At 30.3% G+C, this 23,724-nt stretch overlaps 1 protein-coding gene across 1 annotated transcript; it reads right to left on the bottom strand.

Annotated features, from left to right (window-relative positions):
- Window positions 1-11,148: 11,148 nt before the first annotated feature.
- On the bottom strand, window positions 11,149-16,216 carry LOC129917163 (homeotic protein empty spiracles). The gene is made up of 2 exons (XM_055997548.1): window positions 15,036-16,216; window positions 11,149-11,615 (listed from the first exon to the last, which is right to left on the bottom strand). Exons 1-2 carry the CDS (start codon window positions 16,018-16,020, stop codon window positions 11,257-11,259), a joined length of 1,344 nt encoding a protein of 447 aa, XP_055853523.1. The 5' UTR covers window positions 16,021-16,216; the 3' UTR covers window positions 11,149-11,256.
- Window positions 16,217-23,724: the final 7,508 nt, after the last annotated feature.

Raw genomic sequence — 23,724 nt, 5'->3', positions numbered from 1 at the left:
ATGTTTTTTTGTTGTCTCTAAGCAAGTGTAGGTGTCATTTAAAGTGCAGTTCATTGCTTCTGGCTGTAAAATATTGCAATAGCTTTTGTTTAGTTGTAATAATATAATTAAGTTAAATGAAGATGCCTCGTGAAAATTTATTTTTAGTCGGTTTTAATGAAAAAAAAATTCTTGTCTCGAAACTGTCGTCAAAACGAGATGCATTAAGCTTTTTTTTAGCAACGAATTGAAATAGTAAAAGTAGAATTGAAAGTAAAAATAAATACATATCACTCGTTTACTTGAATACTGTCATAACTCAAAAATCACGAGTTTTGAATTATTAATGCAAAAGTTATTTTTGAATAAAGTAATCTTTAATCCTGCAAAAAGTCATTTCTATGAAAATTGACGGTGAAGGAGCACTAGTTTTATTTAAGAAACTTACTTTTTACATACAAAAATAGATTGATACTCGTTTTCTGAAAAACCAGTTTTTTTTGAGTTATGAAAGTGTTCAAGTAATTGAGCGATATTTAAATGAAAAAATTTGTTTTCGAGGTTGAAGTTGAAAATCAAAGCTCTGAATCTCCAGTGCCAGAACCTTTTGGCTCGAAAAGAGCAGGAGTAGATATTTTTAATCCTAGGCTATCGGCAGTGCTTAATAAATGTAAAGTAAGTGACAGGAATGCCGTTCACCTCTTGACAGCCTGTATTGATCCTTCAAAATTTGTAACTAACCGCTCCTCTATACTACTCTAGAATCTATCGTCAATATATTCGTGGTATTTAGTAAGTAGAACTAAATTTTTTGAATTTAATTTAAGTTTTGCCGTTATACACTGGGGCTCAAAACTTCTTCCCGATATAACTGGCCAAGCTAAAGTAGACAGACTTCCACTTGGAGTTTCAGAACTTTCAGCTTGAACTGGGATTGAAGTATTGTCTACAGTGTACGATATATTAGAAAATTGGTCCTTGATTGACAAAGTTCAAGCTTATGTTTTCGACACAACTTCATCTAACACTTGGCGTTTAAACGGAGCTTGTGTTCTTTTAGAAAAAAAAAAATTGGGCGAGACATACTCTACCTAGCTTTTAGACATCAAGTTTTTGAAATTGTTCTCGACCTGACATTGCTTTGTTTAAAGGATTCAAAACACAGTGAAAAACAATTGATAAGATTGATTTTCTTACAATAAATGTGGCCAACAATTACTTAAAACTTATATTTTACTACACAAATAATTAAAAAAAAAACACAAATTAAATTTTTTTTATTATTATTTTTTTTTTTTTTTTCAAAAATCTTGTCCTTTGCTCCAAATAAATTTGTTCTTCAAATAATTTTTTTATTGTCATTATTCTGGTAGTAAATAACGTGTGAGCAGAATTAAAAGCAGTAATGTAAACATTATTTTTGGAAGAAAAATGAATTTAAATAGGCCAAAATGCTTAAAATTATTGAAAAAACTTCGGAAAAAAATGTGTTTGAAGTCGTTCCGATAAATCGAAAAACTGATGATTCCTATCGGTTTCTCAGGTCTGAAATAGGGGGAAACAGTCAATGGTGCAGACGTCTTAAATATTTTTTTGAAAAAAACTTGCACAGTGTAATTTGTATTCAACATTTTCGGACTGTGCGACAGGATGTTGTCTTGAAAGTCTCGAAACTCGTTACGAAGGTTAATTTAATGTCATTAATTTATGGAAATATAATCCAAAAATTTATTTATTTAAAATAATATTTGTTTTTCTAACACTATTTATGAAAATATGACTTCAATAATGAAAAATTATACTTTGCTTGGATTCTTATTTACTAACCCTTATAGAAGAGAATTCTTAAAACTTCAAACTCAAAGCGGCAAGTGTTAATATTGTCCGATTTTCTTGAAAATTTTTTTTTTTTGTACACATTTTAATTGCATAGGAACAATAAAATCGGGTGCTTAGTAAAAAAAAAAATTAATTTTTTCTCCCATACAAATAAGGACCACCCTAATATGTAGGTTTTATGTTGTTAGAGAGCAAAAACAAATGAGCTTTATAGGTACATATATGCCAATTTTTTGACTCAACTTATGTACTTTTTTTGGCTTCTATGTTTTTTAGAAAAATTACAGCTTTTTACATTTCAATCCACTGTTTCACAAAAAAAAAAATTTAAAATATTTTTTTCGTAGCCTTGTTACGTTTTTTACGGCATACTGAATGTATTAAAACTGCATACTTTGCTGTTTTAATATACTTCCAAAATATAGATTTTAGGGACAAAAACGTTTTTTGTAGGGTTAAGAAAGTCTTTGCACTGTCCTGTCTTGTTCAGTACAACACTCAGTGGGAAGAAAATATCAAAAAAATGCTAACATGTTAAAATAAATGCAACTACTATTGTGTGTTTTTTTTTCGGTTTGGTGAAACGAAAGAGCTGAGCAGCGAACTTTTTTTTAATTTTAATTTTTCTTTTTTTATTCTTCACTCAAACAAAATAAAAATTTTCTTTTAAAATGTATGATTCCTGGGATTCTTTATTTTTAGATCTACACATTTAATGTATAAAACAAAAAAATAAAACACTTAAGTTAATAAATAAATAATAATTAAGTTTTTTTGTATTTTTCACAAAATGCGCAAATTTGCATGCAATCTAACAGTATTTCTGATTAACTTTAACTTCCTATTTCAATCACAGCTTTTTTCTACCATTTCCATTCAACTTAATTAATATTTCCTAATCCTTTCTTCACGCAGTTAAAAACTTTTTTAAGACATTAAAAAATTATTGAAATGACAAAACAACACGCCTTTTTATCACACATTAAATTATTGATCTCATGAATTTTTTTTATTATTTATGGAAATGAATTATGTCTATTTTTGTGTGAGTCTGTCTTCAGAAGCTAAACAAAAGATATCTTCAAGATAAAATTATGAAAAAAAAAAAAATAATAAAAATAATTTTACGACCTAATATCGAAAATCTCCATTTCCAGATTTCTTTATTATATTAATCGAAATAGCTAAAGTCCAATCAATGTGTAGACAAAAAAACATACAAACGAAGGTATATCAACACCCAAAAATCAACCCAGTTTTAATTCGAGTTTAAAATTTAAATTGCTTACACACACTCACTCACTCTCCATGAGTTTATATTCTATAATAACTCTATTCGGCGCCAATGCTATTATCAGATCGTATTTAGATTTAACCCACATTTAATCGTTCTCCTCCAGAGTCAACTCCAGAAGACATCGTCTCTCCACGCCACATGAGGTCAAAGCAGCTCATAGAGCATGCTTCAAACCTCAAGTGCAACTTCAAACTCCATTCAAGTCGCACCCACTCACAGAAAAAAAAAAAAAACCATGCCTATCATTTTAATTGCTTTAATTTGTTTTTGTCGCCTGTCGCAGAGCTGAATACAGTCGCGCTGCAACGCACTCAATCAACAAAACAAAAAAACTTGCATATTATTCCTCAATCAATGGGCACACATCAAAATATTTTTGTATTTCAATCCCATTGATCGAAAAAAAATGAACCAAAACCACCATCAAGCTACAATAGTTAGCTCCAAACAAACCCCAACTACGAGTTATTGAGAGAGAAACAATAAAATTCCGGTGGAGATCCCAATCGCAATAGAAACACCAGAACCAAAGCGAATAAAAGATACATTTTTATGGATACTTAATCCACACAAAATACACAACGAACACGATCTAATCGATACCTGAACGTGTCTCTCGTAACAAAACCTAGCCCCAGTCTTTGGTCCTCCTCTGTCCAGACCAGAATGAAGGAATACAAACACCATAGCCATCAGAGTCGAGTCAGAGTCAGAGCAAGAAAACAGCAGGTAGATCGGATTGGATTTGGAGATCGGTTTGAGATCTTGATTTTCTGTTGAATTTGAGCCCATCAACAATCAGTTTCAATATACCCACTACCTCTATCCGAGAGTGAAGCCTGTGCGATGCTTACAGCATCAGAATTAGAACAATAATTCGTCTCGTTACATGAGTTTACTTTGTTGACTGGGTTTTGAGTCTTTTGGTTTTTAGGTTTTGTTGGAGTAGCCCGAGGTTCAAATAATTAATAATAAATTACACCCACATTTCGTCAGAAAAGATACAAGTCTTTTGATTGTTTGGTGTGTCTGTTTTGGAGTAGTAAAGGGAAGTCATATATTTTCCAAAGTTTTTCCAAGAAATTCTCAAGTGGCCTGATAGAAATGAAAAAAAAAAAAAAGAATAAATTGTGTAATCCAATTTGGTTAAATTACCTGATTACCAGAATGATGTTGTTTTTTGTTTGTTTATGGATAAGAGGGGGAAAGGGGTATTTACCCAAATTAAAGAAATAAGTAGAGTGAGTTCGTGATTAGGAAGCAAACAAGTCGAAAGAAGTAGGTGATGCATTTTTAATTTAAGAAATGCCAGATGACCCTAAAACAAGATCAGACTTAAAAGCTTTGGAATAAGTAGCTTATTGAGAATTTCAGAACCAACTAAGAACTCATTTTTTTTTAAATTTAAAACACAGTTTAAGTTTAAAAACCTCATTTTCTAAACAAAAAAAAATATTTTTTTTTCATGAATCCAATACAACACCTTTAGAATTCTTCGATGAAATTTATGATTATGATTTAGAACAGCACGTTGAGATGCAATTAAAATGTGAATTTCTTATAAATTTATATTTTTTGTGGTGTAAATAAATGGCTTATAATGTAGCTCATCTCATCGTTTCGTTTCGATTCAAGTAGGTGTGTCTGGGCACAGAGTAATTTTTTGTGTGTGGAGAAATATATAATAATAAATAATAATAATAATGAATTGATGTTTGCTTTCAAGTTAATTTGGAATCAGTTAAAAAGGAGGAGGAAAGTAATAAATGGCGCATGTGCAACATTGTGCATGCTCATTACAATTACTATTTTTTTTTTTGTGTAAATAAATTGTTTGTTGGTTATCTTTTTGAATTGTTTAAAAAACGATCATAGGAAAATACTTATTTATTTATAAATATTTTTGTTGTAATGTGATGATAAGGAATTTAAGTTGTATCCAAACTTTTAATTATGAAAATAAAGATTCTGATGTATATAGGAAGAAGGTGTGACCAATGTTATTGTGCAGTGTGACCATACGGAATAAAATAACTTTAATATTGAAATTTATATTTTTAGAAAATATTTCCTCTATCCTTATCATTACTTATTTTTCTAAAGAATATATGTAGGTATTATTAAAATATTTTTCCCACGTTGATTTACTTGTGTAAATATTTGGTCATCAATATAACTAGATTTCAATAATGGATGACAAGAATTTTCAGGTACAAAGGTAGTTGAAAGCATAAATTAAACAAATATAATAAATAAGACATAAAACAATAAAGATGTGGATTATTTTTTTATGACACCTAGTTAACAAGTGTTTTATTTGTTCTGTAGAAAAAAAAAAAATAGGACAACTAAGTAGGTACCTACTCATGCAAATTTCCCTGATGAAGTTTTTTTTTTGTCTCATATCATAAAATAATTTAGAATTTGGTAAATGCAATAGATATATTTATATGACATTTAATACGGAAAAAATATCCTCCTGATGGATAATATAATCTTACATTTTTATAATAGGTAAAAACTGCTTCATAAATTAAACAAAGAAATTTAATAAAAAATATACGACTGGATAGCACATACATACTAATGACTAAAGTTGCTTAGAATGTCAAATTTTTTTATTGATAATTATAATTTTCTTATGACAACAATTTGCATTAACACAAATTGTCCACCAAAACAGGATTCTAAAAAATTATTTTCTTTATAAGACATTTCGTCGGCTTAGAGTGTAAACCTGCTAACTCCCACCTGATAAATCCACATAAAAATGATATCAAAAATTGATTTAATAGTCGAGTCAAATTAGACATAAAATTTGTAAAATCTCGGAATCCAGGGAAAGTCGATGCATCTGAAAAACGAGTATAGGGCTGCATTATAAAAGGGTCAAATAAGAAAGTTAAAAAAAAAAATTTCACCGCTCTCGATTACAACAGTTTTTATAGACCGTTTACTGTCATTCCGTATGCAAGCGTCAATCGGAATTGCTGTCTCATTTTAGATTTTGATCAAACTTTGTAGGGATGTTCTCTAGGACTGTAAGGAAGCAAATCCACTATGATTTAATTTTAAGTTGCGTGGTTTCCCCGCTACCCGCATTCGAACTTTTTCAGAAGGTCATTTTTATGTTATTATAGCTTTGCGTCTACTAAAGATATCTTTTTGTTTGAAACGCCATGTTAAAGCTTAAGAGTAGTAATTTTTGAATATATATTAAAAAATTACGTAATAATTATCCCTGAATTAAAATTAATTTTTGAAAAACTGGTAATTTTGCTGATTTTTCATGGTTTTTGACTGGCTCCAGAACCTTGGCTATTATATGTAGGAAGCTTATACTTACCAAATATTAAATATAGATATTTTTCAACAATAAATCTAAAATGAAGTTCAAAGTAAAGAGTATTTTAAAAAAGCTAATTTTTATACTGTCATTTTCTACGATTTGACTAAACAAAGAAATGTGAAACTTACAGTGTGTTAAGCTAAGAGTACGAACTAAATATACTATTAATTTCATGCTTCTATCTTATGTCAAACATAGTGCAATCATAGCCTTAAGTAGGGTTTTTTTTTGGCTTTTTAGCATTTTTGCGAATTTTCAAACAAGCGGTACACTAAGAAGATATGAAAATAACACAATTTTATTTAGAGGACTTAAAGTTAAAAGTTTCAACTTAACACACTGTTAGTTTCATGTTTCTATCTTTAGTAAAATCGTAAAAAATCATAGTATAAAAAAATATTTTTTCAAAAAACTCAAAACTTTGAACTTAAAATTTTTGCATAAGGAGTACAGCCATCGAGTTCATTTTAGATTTATTTTGTTGAAAAATATCTATATTTAATATTTGGTAAGTAAAAGCTTCCTACATATAATAGCCAAGGTTCTGGAGCCAGTCAAAAACCATGAAAAATCAGCAAAATTACCAGTTTTTCAAAAATTAATTTTAATTCAGGGATAATTATTACGTAATTTTTTAATATATATTCAAAAATTACTACTCTTAAGCTTTAACATGGCGTTTCAAACAAAAAGATATCTTTAGTAGACGCAAAGCTATAATAACATAAAAATGACCTTCTGAAAAAGTTCGAATGCGGGTAGCGGGGAAACCACGCAACTTAAAATTAAATCATAATGGATTTGCTTCCTTACAGTCCTAGAGAACATCCCTACAAAGTTTGATCAAAATCTAAAATGAGACAGCAATTCCGATTAACGCTTGCATACGGAATGACAGTAAACGGTCTATAAAAACTGTTGTAATCGAGAGCGGTGAAATTTTTTTTTTTAACTTTCTTATTTGACCCTATTATAATGCAGCCCTATACTCGTTTTTCAGATGCATCGACTTTCCCTGGATTCCGAGGTATAAAGCTAATTTGACTCCACTATAAAATACAAAAAGCTTTTAAATCTTATCCATTCTTTTACATTTAATAGTATGAAATCTAAGGAATAACTTTATGCTGTCTTGAATTAATTGAAATATTTAGAAATATTTTATTTTTTAACAACTTTGTCACGAATGTAAGAGTGGAGTTAGCTGGTTTACACTCTAAGCTGACGATTTGATTTCCATTACAAATTTACAAATTAAAAAAATACTTATTGCAAATCGTATGCTATTGCAAATGAAAAAACAAAATGCTGCATTCAAAAAATAAGTGGAAAATGTGTGCATTAAATAGTTTTTATTTAGTATTAGTCGAATTTCTTACAATTTTTACAATTGACCATACACCTATTTTAACTATAATACTGTAAGTAATGTAAGTTCAAAGCTTCAAAACTGATATATATTCTTCAAATACTTAAAGAAACACTTTTTTTTTATTTTACATTCATTTTTTAAATTTACATTTTTACAACTACAACCCAAAGCCAAAGCAATGGACGTCAAGTTAGGTGCTAGGAAAAAGTTAAGGAACAAAATTGTGTTCTTAAAAAAATATATTTCATTTAAAATTTCATAATTCATTGTTTGCAAAATTAAATTAAAAAATATTTTATGAACTAATTTTAATATTTGAGGCGTTCAGAATAATAATGGGTAAAGTCCATTTGAAATTTGTGCATTTTTCTGTATTTTGAGAAGCTTCTTCTCAGAAACTAAAGGAAATTTTAAAATAAATGTTTCATAGATCTATAATCTCCAAAATTTCTTTCATATTCAATGAAACCCTTAATTTTTAAGACCTTTAAACATCCAACCTATAGAGAAGTGGACTTGACCCATTATTATTCTGAACGCCTCATTTAGGAAATTTTTTTTCCTCAAAAATGTTTTATTTACGTTTCCCTCAATTAGAAATATTTTTTAGAAAAATTTGTCCTTAGTTACTTTAATTTTTTTTTTTTATATTTTTTTACAAAGAAATTATTATAGTTTGTTTTTGAAATATGTACAATTGTACAATTTTGACCGTTTTTAAAATTCTTCTCATTTTAGAACTTCACGTATCGGATAGAAAAATAAAGCCTAAAGCTATGATTACACGGTCAACGAAATCGGTCAACGCGTTGACTCTCTGACGTCAAGAAAAAATCCATATTCTCTCTGTCATCTCACCGTCAACGTTCACAATGTCAATGCTTAAAACATTGACTATCACACGATTGACACTATTGCGTCAATATTGTCCTAAATTACGTTGACGCGCAGGTGTGTCAACGTGACGTTAAAATGAACAGCAGTGTCAACGCGTTGACTCGCAAAACTATGTTGATCACACTGTTTGACACAAAGCAAAATTTTAAATTTTCCAAAAATTTTTTGAAAAAAAAGCGGAGAAAATGATATTTGAAAAAAGTTCTCATAGAAAAATTAAACAAAAATTAGTTTGATATGGTTGCATTGAAATGTAAAAATTTCGATTTATACGCAATGCACTTTTAAGATGAAAGTCTTAAATGATTGCTGATAAGATTGTTGAACGAATATAAATGTAAAATTACCAAAGTTTTGTCGAAAAATTAGAAAAAAAAATTAAAAAAGTTTCGACATTTGATTTTAAAAAAATCGAATAAAAATCAATATGGCCACCTTCAAACGCTTATAGCATAGGAACGCCGCACCCAATGTTAATGGTTATGGTCTTAAAATGTAGTTTGGAATATACAAATGGTTTTTGGTTTTTTGCAAAAAAAAGTTTTTTGCATCCAACATGGATGCCATGGCCATACCGAAAAATTTTTTTTTTTTTTGTAAAAAAAATAACAAAAAGGTAAAATGAGAACCGCCCTCCCTCCAAAACGGTACTCCATTCAAAAAATCGCCCTACAAAATATTTTCCCCATCCAACTTTCATCACATATCTATACAAAAAACAATGTCAATCTGAAACGATGACACGGTATTAAATTCTGCCGCGTCAACGCTGGGACAGGGTCATTGCGATGACACCCAGTCCTAAAACCCTGTCAACGCGTCCCAATGGCAATGACAGAGAGATTACACGATCATCGAAAATAGTCAATGCGTTGACCCAAAAATGTGTGTCAACGCGAGTGTCATCGTACCCGTCAATGCAATGACAGCAGTTTTCGTTGACGATCACACGACGTGACACTCTTGGGACAGATTGTGACGTCATTTTTACGTCAGAGAGTCAACGCGTTGACCCATTTCGTTGACCGTGTAATCATAGCTTAAGAGCTTTATTTTCAAACTTCTTAATCTGTCTAAATAAAGTTTATAAATACTAAAAAAAAAAAAAATGGATCCTACAACGCAACCTTGTGGAACGCCTATTCCAATGTACATACAATGGTGCAATAAGCACTTCATAATTTGCCTTGACTAATCGCCTTTTATAATTTAGATTATTTTTTGTATGAGAAATACCTAGCTTGGCTTAGAACTTGGTCAAATTATTCATTATTTTATTCTTAAGATACATAAATATATATTTTTATTCAAGGAGTTGATTATTTTTTTCTTTATGTACAGAGCAAACCAATAATCGTTAAGCCACGAAGTCCAATTCTTAAATTTTTATTTCGTGTTCCATAGAAATTTTTAGAGCACCAAGTATGTAGAATGGTACCTTGTTCTATTCTTTGACCTTCAGTAAAGAAAAAGATTTTCAGCTTTTTACCAGAAAGGCCATTTGAAATTTATCAAAAATCGAGTTTTAATATTGCATTGTCATCTAATTTTAAGCTTTTGGTATGTTGAAAGTGTTCTCACATTTGTACAAAAACTTGGAGCCAACTCGTAATTGTTTCCTTTTTATATTTGATATATTTTATTAAAAACCCCATAACATGTGCAGTCAATTCCTAAATTTTTCGTTAATGCAAACCAGTTATCGATATTCGTTTTTTTTTTAGATGCTTCATATTCAGCTCCAAAATGTTGACTAGGTTTTTTTGTCTCTTCTTAGAAAAGTTAATAAAAAACAAAATTATTTTATTTTTATTTTTCTGTTTTTTTATTTAAATTACTTATTTTCTTAACTCTTAATAATTTTCACTAAGCCTAGCTCACAAAAATTTCATTTCTAAAATCTTAAATGTAAAAATTAATTTAATTGTTTTTTTTTTTTTTTAATTTATTTTTTACTTAAGCTTGATCTCGCCCATATTACTATAAGGTATTGTTTTTTTTTTTTTGTATAAAATCAAATAAACATTTCTTAAAATTAATAAAATTACAAGTTATACATTTTTTTTTAAAGCACCATTTTTTTCGAAAAGTGCCAATAAATTTAATTTTTTACATTTTTTTTAAAATTTTAGTTTGTCAAATAATATAATATTCATAGTTTTTATACAATTGTGTTTTTATGTTTTTTTAAATTGCATATCTAATAGGTGCACACAAAATCCAGTTTGGCACAAAGTTTTATTTTTTTTTTATAAATTATATTTTACTATACATTTTGAAAAATAAAAGAAAAAAATATTTATGTACAATTTTTCTCTTTCTTTCTCTCTTTTCAATAATATTATATCACAAAAAATCATAAATTAAATAAGAACAAAAATTAAACAAAAAAAAAAAAAAAACATTATAGAATTATTTACAACAGACTTTTCAGGGCTAAATTAATATTAATAGTTTTTGTTGTTTTTTTTTTTTTTCAACTGATAACGAGATGAAAAGGTATAGACGACACACTTTCAACAACTAGTGACTTGTATCTAATTCGTCATCACTAGGACAATCATCCATCTCCATATCAATTAGCTCATCGTCTTCCTCATCACAGCTGGCCCCATTATTGTTGGAGTTCTTGTCCGACGACGAATTACCTTGACCGCCACCTTTTTCGTCTTCTTGTTGCATGCGTTTGTGTTTCGTGCGCCGATTCTGGAACCACACTTTCACTTGGGTCTCGGAAAGATTAAGCGATTGGGCTAGTGCCTTGCGTTCGGCACCCACAACATATTGATTGCTCTCGAAGGCGTGTTCCAATTTTAGCAATTGTGATGGTGAAAATGCTGTACGAATACGTTTTGGCTTACGGAATGGTTGTAAAAGGAAATCTAAAAACAAAAGAAAAAAAATTGGAATTAGTATAAAGTTATTTTGAGTTTTTTTTTTCGATTAGAAAATATAAATTTAATTAACTATTTTATCTAAGCTAATGAATCTTAAGCTAAGTTAATTACTTAATTAAACTAACGACTTTTTTTTAGTTTGCTTTTGTTAATTTTCATAAATTAACCACCAACCAGAGCCTTAATTAGTTCTTCTTCGTCTTTGTTAATTGTTTGTTTTTGCTTCAAGATTCTTTTTTAATGGTTTATTAAAGATTTCGATTTCGATTTTTGTGTAGAAATTTACATGAGATCGTAAAATATCAAAAAGATAAAAATCTCTAAAAGTGACATGAAGAATTTTGTTTGAAATTAGTTTATGATAATTTTTTTTGGTTTTTGTTTTATCTTTTAATTTTGTTTAGTTTTGAATTTTGGTAGCAAAATAAAGTTGACTTTTGACTAACTTACTGTTTTTCGGTTTTTGTTTTTATTTACTGAGGAAGTATTTTATGTGCAAATTTTTAAATCTAATCACATTTTTACTAATAAATTTTGCCTAAAATGCAAATAATAAAGTGAATCATTAGGGGACCGGAGAAATATATTTTTTTTAAAGAAATTTCGGACAGGAAACAAGTAACTACCGATTTGGGGTCTTTTTTTTTTTAAGTCATAACTTAGAAGCTTAGTTTGGGATCAGATATAAATCTTCTATAAGCTATCGAACTTGATTTGGTTTTTTTTTAAATATTTTACAAACGAGACTTTTTTAAAATTATAGGTTAAAGATTGTATAGCAATGAAACATAATTTAGGTCGATCAGAAAACAATAATTTGGTGACTAAAACTTTTGGTTTTTCGAATAAATTCAGCTAAAAAACTACTTTTAAAATATTTTACTGTCTAATTCTAATTTTTTCAGAAGTTTTTGGTGTTGAGATAGGTGATGATTTCCTAACTTTTCAAGTAAATAGACAAGAACTCGAAATTTGATGCTAAGAACTTTTGTTTTTGTTGTCACTAACTTTAGATTCTTTCAACTTAATCACGAGAGCAATCTTTTATGTGTTTTTGAAAACATTCTAATGACAGTATCGACAATTTCTATACAAAAACTGGCCGTTATCGACGAATCATTATTCATATTGGAATTTTAGTAATAACTTCGGGTGGTTTTTAGATGTTTAGTCTTAGTTTTAGCAATTTCTACAAATATTAAGTTAAGTTTCAACTTTAAAATCGTTGCACTTCGGCGATATTGGCTCCAAATATTTTTTTGCGCATTTTGAGAGTTAAGTTTTTAAACTTCCAATCTGTTGAACAACGATATCATCAAAATGCAACGAACTGAAAGTTGAATAAATACTCCCCTTTTTTTTTTAATATTGACTAACCGCCATAAAATAATAAACTTGCTAATTTTTTGCCAATTTTATGCAGAGTACCTATTTGACAGTTCTGTGTCATAACTACTGGTAAGTTCTTTTTTCAAAAAGGGTAAATAAGAAAATCGATTCTTATAATAAAATGAAAACTTACTGTAAAATACTTCTGTGGAAGAAGAACTTTTAAAAGAAAATTGGGATATTTAATTCAAATAGTTTGTTTTCAAAAGTTGCAACAATTTAGTCCATTTTTTTCAACCAGAAAATATCAAGAATTCATATTTGTAGAAAAATGGAAGGTCCCTGGAATTTCTTTTTCTAATAGTCCCTAGAAGTCTTTAGCAGAAAATAAATTGAAAAATACGTTTTATCATAATAAACTTCTGCCCATTCCAAAGTAACGCAGTCGTTATCCAGTTTATCTTGTTGAAAAAGCCATCTTTCATCTAGAAACTAGGTAAGTTTAAAAGGTTCGTTATAAAATAGATATCCTCAAAGTTTCATGAAAAACTAATTAAACGCAGCTAAATAATACACAGACAAATACGGTAACGCAAAGGATCGTTTGCGTCTTCTCCGTTACCGTCTTTGTTTGTGAATATTCAAGCTAAGTTTTACTAGTTTTTCGTCAAATTTCTAGGACATCTTCCCTGAAGACTTACTCACCAAGTTTCAAGAAAAAATGATTGCTTCTTAAAACGAGATAAACTGGATAAAAAGCGTCTATATATGCGTTACTTTGAAAAAGATGAAGATCCTATCGTAATGTTGTTGTTAGAAATAAGTACAGACATTTTTATGCTGCAAATCGACAAAACCGTCTAACGTGACTAACCTAAAGAACAGATCACACCTAGCTTACATCAACTTCTGATTGGTGTTACTTTTTGGTTGCTAAAAGTTGCTTGTAACGCTGACAATTACTTTTCTGCTGAAGATATCAGATCCAATTTTTCTAGTTACACTATGTAGTCTTTCCCAGTTTGCGAAAAGTAGCCAACACAGTGTGATCCGTGTTTAGTATAAGTGTAACGCGTTATTTTAGATTCAGAATGATATTTCATCATTTAAGTCATAAATTTATAAAACTTAAAAATTCAATGTGCAATAAAACTATTCATTAAAATCATCCACACAGTGAAAAATAACGTGAACAGAACTATAATAAGGAGTAAACAACTTAAACAAAATTTTAACAAAACTGGTCAATAATAACGTTTAAGTCGTAACGATAAAACCTTTGCTTTGTAACATTTTAAAGAAGTAAACTAACAACTACATATTACACCGATACATAATTCAAAATCTATTTTTAATACATTTTGAAGAACTATTCGATTCCCTATGGAGCCTTAGGTCTTGAAACTTTGGGAAACAACAGCTTCTACCTAAAGATATTGCGTTACAGCTATAACCTAAGAATAATTGAAATCGTAATAGCTTAGGCAAACTATTGGAAGAAATAATTTTGCCGACGGTACTTGAAGTTTTCGAATGAGATTGCTAAAACCTAAAATTATCAAACAATCATTTCTAATGAAATGAAGCCTAATTTATTTAAAACTCCATACTTTTAAGGCTCGCTCAAACTAATGACGACAAAAATCGCCACCGATTTTATTTTGAACGAACAAAGTTCCACACCTGAACATCGACGTTCATACAAAAACGCGTTTTTTGTCGTCGGAAATGGCAACATTAAAGGCTTGGCCACACCGGAGGGTATGCGGTAGAGGTACGGGTAGCGGTAACGATATTTGTATGAAAAAAATTCCACATCTGAACGTTGATATGTCAGTTTGGAATTTTTTTCATACAAGTACCGTTACCTCTACCCGTACCGCTACCGCATACCCTCCGGTGTGGCCAAGCCTTAATTCTACAAAAGTTTCTCCAAAACGGGGCTTTAATCACAAAAAGAAGAAAATCTTGACAACTAGAACTTTTGACAGCTAAAACTTCACTTCTATGCCTTAAATTAACTTAATTTTTTCACTTTTACCAATAAATCAATCAATAGTTAAACTTTTTACTTACTTCCTGGAAATCGATGTGGAAAAATCCTTCCGTGTCTGCTCAATAGCCATGGATACAAGGGATAACTTTCGCGGGGCATTTGTCCGTGATTTGGCAAGAATGGTGAATGTGGTGGCAAACCGGCTGCTGCAGCGGCCGCTGCCGCTGGACCCAACACATGACCGGCTTGTAAAGCGGCAGCCATTTGAAATTGCGCGGCAGCCAACAGGTGTGGATTGTGTGATGGAACTTGCATTTCCGGCGGGGCATTGATGTACGGTGGCAGAGCTTTAATATCAGGCATTTGATTTTGTGGCGGCTGTTGTGGATGTTGAGCCGGACCCATTGGGAAAGGTCGAACTAAACCTGTCGGCGGCATTCCCGGCACCATTATAGGTCCTTTGTTGTAAGCTGGTGGAGGTGGTGGTGCTTGCTGTTGTTGTTGTTGCTGCTGCTGTTGTGGGGGCATTGGTGATTGATGCTGATGACTGATGGGTGACGCATGCGAGGAGTGCGGCGAAGCTGATCGCGGTGGTGTGTGAGGCGGTTGATGGCGGATTGGATGCGGCAGCTGATTCGGTCCGGGAGATCGTTCACGTTTCAGGTGCATTATTGACTCTTCCGGTGTAAGCCGAGTCTGGGGCGGACTGTACGAACCACTTAAGATATGATTGTTGTTGTTATTGTTATTGTGAATGGCAGCAGCAGCGGCAGAATTATGCAACCGATTGATAATGTCCTGAATGTCATGTCGCGTCTCCAATTTCGGCGAAGTTTGTTGCTGAAGTATATGCTGATGCAGCGACGGATGATGGTGCAGTTGATGGTGCAAAAGCTGATGATGGGTGATGGCGGTGTTAGTTTGTGGCGGAGGTGGTGAGTTCGATGAATGATTGGAGGAGGCATCATTACCGCCAACAATCGATTCAATGCTGAATCCGATTTTTTGTTTTGGTGTTGGCATCATCACAGCTGATGTAGGAATCGGCGGAATCATTTTAGTCATAAATTACCAAAAATTTTGAATATTATTCCCTTAAATGCTCACAATGGTGGCACAAGAGTGTTTTAACAGTGGGGCAAATTTTCCAACAAAAAGTATATTTTTTTTTAAACTTTTTTTTAAAGAATTTTTGTTTTAAGTTCACAAAAATAAAACTTGACACAAATTAAATTGTGTTTTTATTCATTTCTTCACTCGAAAAAAATAAAAAAGATACAAAACTATCTATAAAATCACCGTAGGTAAAATGCACACATAATCAAAGTGTCACACGGTATAAAATAGTTATAAACCGGAATCAAGTTATTACAACCGAGATTGTCGATAAATTGTTGTATGGTTGTGTCAAAATACAGTACAAAAATACAGTACACGTCAAAATGTCACTTAATTAACTGACAGATGTAGATAAAGTGTGGGAGTAATTATGCGGTATTTTTTTTTTTGTATTGAAATATATGAAAGAAAAAAAGAATAAAAATTAATCCAACGGATCGCGCACGCTTGTGGTTATGATCTCGACGAGAGTCAGAGTCTGAATAAAACTCGAACCCAGAGTGGATTGACCAAGTGTGCTGTATGTGGGAAGTCGAGTTTTTGTGTCCAGTTTACAAATACATTCACAATTTGTTGGCTGACAGAAAACCAGTTTGTTATTATTAATGTGAGTATCTATGAGAGTCGTCGAAAAATGGAGGCAGGGCTTAGTTGGTTTTGTATCTTTTTTTTTTTTGTTGTTGTAAAAATAGGTAAAGTATCTTTTATATGATTTTTGGGGTGAGAAATTTTTGTATAGAAATGCGCATGGATGCCATTGGCCTTTGATTGACTGTAAATGGAAGTAAATTTATCCGAGCGGGAGAATGAGAGATAACCCAGGGGCGGGATTAAAAAGATACATTTTCTGGTGCTGTGTATAAATGTGTGTATGTGTGAGTTTTTAAGTCGGTATGGTGGAAAATTAGTTAGGTTCATTTGGTATAATTGTATTTTATTATAATACTGATTTTTTCCTATTAGTTTAGGATGGGTTTTTTGTTAGGTATGTAGGCAATGGCAATTCTGGGGATGTATAGATACATAAGTATCTATTTATCTATTGTTCGTTATTTTGCTCCTAATTTAGTATTTTTTTTTGTATTTTTTTTGAAAAAGAGAGTGGTAGATGGAGTTTTCTATCTCTCATTTTCTTATGGTATTTATCTCATTGCTTTAATAATGATGTTTCTGTATGATGGCTGGGAGGGTTGGATGTAATTTTTTTGTTGTTCGTTTTTATCTTAGTTACTTTTTTTTTTTTTTTATTTCTAAATTGTTTTATTACTGTTTGTTTAAGAGCTATAAGGAATAGGGATTTTAGGAATTTTATATTATGCTCTAAGGAATATTTTAAGTTGCATATAGGAGAGAAGTAATCCAATTAAGAGTTTTTTTTTTGTTAGTGTTTGGTTAGATAGAAGTGTGGTTTTTTGTAGGGAGGTGATTTTTTTTTAGGTAGGTTTTCTAGATAGTTAGTTAGCTATTTGTGATATTTGGCACAAACATGATATGTAACACCAAAAATGGATTTTTAGTAAGTAGGTACATAAATAATATCATTTTTTTTGTAAAAAAAAAACTTTAAGGTCTACCGATCGTACCAACAAATATGACTCCAGTAACCAAGAATTTTGTGATTTAAAATTAGTTAGGTACAAAAATTCTAAAAGCCTATTGAAGAACTTTTTTTTTACTTGTGGCCTTAATTTGATCTTAGAATTAAGTTGGAACCTAGGTAGGTAGGTACCTACGGATTTATTTTGGCTATTATTCAGTAGTGCAATGATAAATTAAGTTAGGGAGGTAGGAATTTTTTATTATTTCCTAAGAACTATTGAATTGCTGTTTCTGAGTTGAGAAAATCTTTGTTGCGTGAATGTGAATAGGTACCTATATTTTTTTTTAAATACTAGGAACTTAAATTCGTCAGAACTATTATTTAAATATAATGGGGCTTCGGTGATTTTAAGTTATCCTCTTGGCGGATAAAATCATTGTACCTATCTAATATTTAAAAATCTCATGTCGCAGTGTTTGTTACCAAACTCCTCCAAAACGGCTGGACTGATTTTAATGACATTTTGTACACATATCGGTTAGGTCTGAGAATTGGCCAACATCTATTTTTCATACCTCTAAACTGTTAGGGTGGTCCAGCCAAATTTTTTTATATCTTCTTGGAACGATTTTTTCGAAATTTTTTGAGTATGTCGGAAAGTCTAAGAATCGACCATTCGACCAACATGAATTTTCATATCATTAAATCGTTGGTCCAATCAAAAAAATTTCTATATTTTATCGAAATAATTTTTATGAAATTTTGTAGGTATATCGGGTAAGTCTAAAATCGGCCAACATCTATTTTTATATCACTAAATATTTTTTTTTTATATATTTTTGGAACGATTTTTATGAAATTTTGTGGGTACATCGGGTAAGTCTAAGAATCGGTCAAAATCTATTTCCATACCATAAATGGTTAGCGTGGTCCACTCCAAATTTTTTTTGAACTATTTTTTCAAGTTCTGGCTTTATGTTGTTTTCAAGGGGTTCAAAAAAATAAGCTTTCCAAATCATATAAATAGGCTAAATTCGTAATATTTCATATTCTAAATATAGAAACTTTAAGCCTACAAACATCAATCTTGATAATGCGATCAATAGAACTCAAAAAAACACATTCTTTTATTTATAAAGACCTGGGGTTGAACTACGGCAAACGTTCGTTAACGTTTTGACTATTGCTCTCTCTCTATTAAATCAGAAGAAAATGATAGAGACATAAGGCGTCTTTATACTATATTTGATGTTGTGACCCGATTTTTTTTTGGAAAAGATTGACACACTCCAAAATTGGAAGTAAATAGCCGAAGAGGCGTAACGAAGTCCGCCGGGTCAGCTAGTTTTTAATAAATTTTATGAGACTCATTGCTAATTTGAAGCAAATATAAGATTATTTCTTCGTTCCGACACGCCGACGCAAGCAATTTAATAATAATAATCGTCGGCAAACCTGTTAACTGCCTCCTTCCAATACCAAATAAAACTAATTTCAAAAATTGATGAAATCTTATCAATTTTATTAGATTCAACCCTGATTTTAAAATCATCAGTAAGACTATCAAACGAATAATGTCAATATAAAAAATATATGTACATATATCCCTTAGGAACTGAGGTTTATCTGACTATTAAAAAAATGATTTTATTAGTATTATGAAATCTAAGGAATAATTTTATATTGTTTTGGATTTAGGTATACTCAAATATATTTAGAAACATTTTATTTTTAATAATTTTGTCAGGAGAGAAAAAGTGTTTTTTAGCTGTTTTTCATTCTAAGCCGACGAAATGTTATAGTGATCGTTTATATTTTCATAAAATTTCTGATTGCAATTTTTTTTTTTCAGTGACTAAATTGTACAGCAGTTTACAAGCTGAAAATACTAGGTACCTAGTTGAATTATTTTTTTTTAGAAACAAATCAAGTGTTTTTTGTTTGAAAATTCAATTGCTAAGTAAAATGTAGGTATCTTTAACTATAAACAAAATTTAAAATCAATATGGCCTTAAGAAAAATTGGATTTAATTATTAATTTGCAAAATGTGGATAGTTAAAAAAAAATTATTATTTTTAACTTCAAGTCAAATTTGCTCAAATCGATAGAGATACGTCTTTGAGATTTTTCTTGTATTATAATAAGCAAAGACACTTTTTACAAATTCATGACAAAAATCTTGCTCATACTTGCGCCATTTTGAAAAATTTCTTTTTTTGCTCCCAAATTCAACTCTAACTTAGTTAAGTATTTTTTTTAACAAAAACTATGGCTTAAAAGTGAAAAATTTTTTAAAATTTTGAACAAAATTATTCAAAAAAATATTTAACAAAAAGTTAAATAAATTAACAACAAAAAATAAAGTTTGTTGCTCAGCTCTTTTGATTAAATGATTATGCAATCCGCAAAAATGCGCGTATTTTTCTATTTTCAAGCTTAAATCTTATTTACTAGCATAAAATCCTAGTTTAATCCAAATATTAATGGTTTCATTCAATTTAATAAATGTAGGAAGGTATAAATGTACAGTGCGCTTCATATGGTTAGACGCACCAATTTTCGTTTACATACATTTCATATTTTTGTAGGTGTGGGCAAGAATGACAAAAAAATTGTATTTATTAGGAAAAGCAAAAGGAAATAGTGGATGAGTGGCAGTTTAAGGTACTTTTTTCTCCTTCTTGTCTCTGATGTGAGAAAAATGGCATTTTTTTAGGGATTTTCATTCAAGTTCTGTAAAAAAAAAGTTCTGAGCTCAAAAGAAAAAAGCGAAAAATGACGCGTTTAATTCTAAAGGTTTTTACATAAGCACCATTGCCAAAATAGGATGAAGTGACCATTTCGAGAGGAATTATTTTGAAAACAGGAACAATAGAAGTTTTAACACCTCAGAAAGAAAGAAAATGTATAAGAAAAACGTCGAAAACAGGTTGGGAGATAACGGAAAATTATTTTGAATTTCGAATATAAATAAAACTTAAAAATAATCTCTATAAAACGCCATTTAAAAAAAAGCGATTGGAGATTGCACGTCTTCAAATTCCGTAGGAAACAAATGTGTTTTTTTTTCCTATTAAAAAGAGCCATTTAATACTAGGTACATTCGATTCGGTTTTCGTTCAAACCGCTGTTTTTTTTTTTCAAATAAGTGGAATGGTTTTGGGCAAGCAAACAAAAGTAGAAGAGATAAACATCCCTAATATCAGGTCGTTGTCTGTCACAAATACATTAAATACATTGCTTTTGTTTGTATCTTTAAATTTACATAATTATTCGTTCATTCTAATTTGCGATCCGCTATTATTTTACTTTGTCTAACTAAGCCTTAAACTTAAACTAAACAATTTAAAAAGTATGTATATATTTTTTAAATTAATTGCATTTGAATTAATAACTTAAAGTACTCATAGATATAAGAACAAAACTCCCAAAATTTCTAAGAACTAAAAAATATAAATTCGTACACTACTACCTAACTATTTATTGCCTGTCATTTTTGATGTGGATTTTTCTTTCAACTAAAATTTAATTGCTTCTGTCCGATCACAACCACAAAAATATTTCATTTCATAAAAATCATACTCAGAATTTCTTCTAAAACATCCTCAAAATCAACACCATTGTTTCTTACAAAAGAACACACCTTAAGTTTCTGCGAAAAATAAAAACTAATCACATCATTTGTCCCCATTCAAACACAATAATGTACCAAAAAAATCAATAAAATTTCACACGCCTTTAAAGTGCGATTCGATGAAGATCTAAATCGTTTACTTTCAGTTTATAATTGCAAGAAACCTCTTGAAAAAAAAAGACTAAAAAAAAAACAATTTAAAAAAATTGGCTTAAAATGTTTACTCCTCAAATAAAGATATCCCGTTGCTAAAAATTCGAATTGCATTCAATGAAAAAAAAACCTCTTCGATTTTAACACACCATTGTTTGTGATCATAAAAAAATGTATCTATCTATCAAGTGGAAAAGGTGTCAAGAAGTAACACATTTGGGTGATGCATTGGCCCAGCATGAGACTGATGCATTTTTTCTTTCTCTCTCTTCTATTTCCCTGTAAAAAGGGCCATAATAATAGCAAAACCAACAAACAACAAAAGCAAAATACTCGCACAATTAACACGGACCGAGAGGTGCCACAAGGGACTGCACTCTCAACCACCCTATTTTTTTTTACTTTTCGATTTTCTAAATGAACAATTGCCGTCGCTGAACGCCATAACAATAGCGACGGACATCGATTCCATCGATTCAATTCCAATCATGACATATTAATAAATACCCGAATTCGATATGAAAAAACTGACTTCTTTGACTTGAAGAAGAAATAAAAGAAAAGAATCAGCAGCAGCGCACGTCGATTATTACCTGAACGCCAAACGGGGACGATCAAGGATTCCAGTGAAACTTATAGCTCGACGAGGTAAAAAAAAGAAAATATTAGATAGCGGGACAAATCATTTGTTTTGGGAAGGGAAAACACATTCCGAAACACGCTGTGCGTTAACAAGAGATGAAATTATCGTCTGTGAAATCGATATTGCCCCTAATTTTTTTTTCTACACCGATTTCGATTCTCATTTCGATTGTGTTGTTCTCGAGATAGTTGATCTTCGAGGCGTGAAAATAATAATCGGTTGTGTTTTTTTTTCTGTCGAATTTATTTTCCTTGGCATCGGAATCGGACAGGCATATCAGGGTGCATAATTTCAGTTAATATTTCCCATATTTTCTGGTTAAAGAGTCATCGAAGAGTTTTATTAGAAATTTATCATTATGATGCACAGCGATGCATTTATAAACATTCTCGTCGATTTCGGTTGTAGGTGATTTATGTGCACGTTGATCGTTCCTGTGTGTGGAACTGGTGGTTTTGGTTGGGTTTGGTTGAAGTAGGTAATCGAATATACCGCAGCAGGAGCACAACATCAAAATGACAATGAAAACACAAATCGATAATTTAATTTAGATAAACAGATAAGAACTTGAGATGGTTGGTAATATTTTGATGATGGCATCATTATGGTACTAGGTTTTAAATTTCAAGTTGAAATTCTGTCAAAATTCTAATCCAAAGTGGATACAAGTGAATTTTGATCTTATGCCACTGAAATGAAAATTATAGTTTGAATATCTGATTTTGGTTTAAGTTACCAATTAGTATTTTGAGTTGAGATAAAATGTGAAACTTAATTCTTATGGATTTTTATTTAAAATATTATCGAATTATCGTGGAAAAATTTCTTGTTCTAAATTTAGTAATAAGGAGTAGATAATTGTTTCGATTATTGTCTATAGAAAATCATTAATGGCATTATAATAATGTGCACAGTTATTTTTTATTAGTTTTAGTTTTTATTAGTTGTTTAAAAAGTATCGTGAATGTTTTATCTTATCGTCCGTAAAATAACTTTATAGATAACCATATTTTTTGATTAAGCTTTTACTTTTAGTAGATACAAATAGCAGAACCATAATTTCAAAAGCGGAAACAACAAAAAAAAACAATTTTTTACATCGATCGATATGTCCCAAAAAGCCAGTGATTCATTTTATTCTTGGTTTCGATGACAAATTGAACGTTTATTCTTAAGTTATTAGACGTTTTACACGAATCATTGGCTTTTTGGGACCAATTACAGATTTTACTATCTTTTCGAAAATAAAAAAACAAACTTTCAGCTAATTTTTGTTTTATAAAAACTCTTTATTAATGCTTTCTATCCCAAATTCAACGTTCTTACCAAATTTCATTAGGGTGACCCATCGTTTTTGTTATCACTCAAAATACACGTTTGTAACCATGATGTTTTTATTGAAACTTTAGATTCTTGTTTATAATCTCAAAATTAACATAATTGCTGAATTTCAATAGGGTACCACTTGTATTATTCAAGTATTACACACTTTTTCAAGTATACCCACACATTTAATCTTCTTATTTTATTCGTAATTTCCATGGGAAAGACAACATTTTTAAAAAAATTCATATGGGTAACTTTTATAAAATTGATTTTATCAATCGACATTATAGCGGATTTACCTTATTTCCAAAAAAAAAAAAAAAAACACCTTTGAAGTAAAAAACAAGCAAACT

The sequence above is a fragment of the Episyrphus balteatus genome, chromosome 3 (genome assembly GCF_945859705.1).
Source record: "Episyrphus balteatus chromosome 3, idEpiBalt1.1, whole genome shotgun sequence".
Classification (NCBI taxonomy): domain Eukaryota; kingdom Metazoa; phylum Arthropoda; class Insecta; order Diptera; family Syrphidae; genus Episyrphus; species Episyrphus balteatus.
Note: the sequence above shows the minus strand (reverse complement) of the source record. Positions and strands in the feature narration are given on the sequence as shown.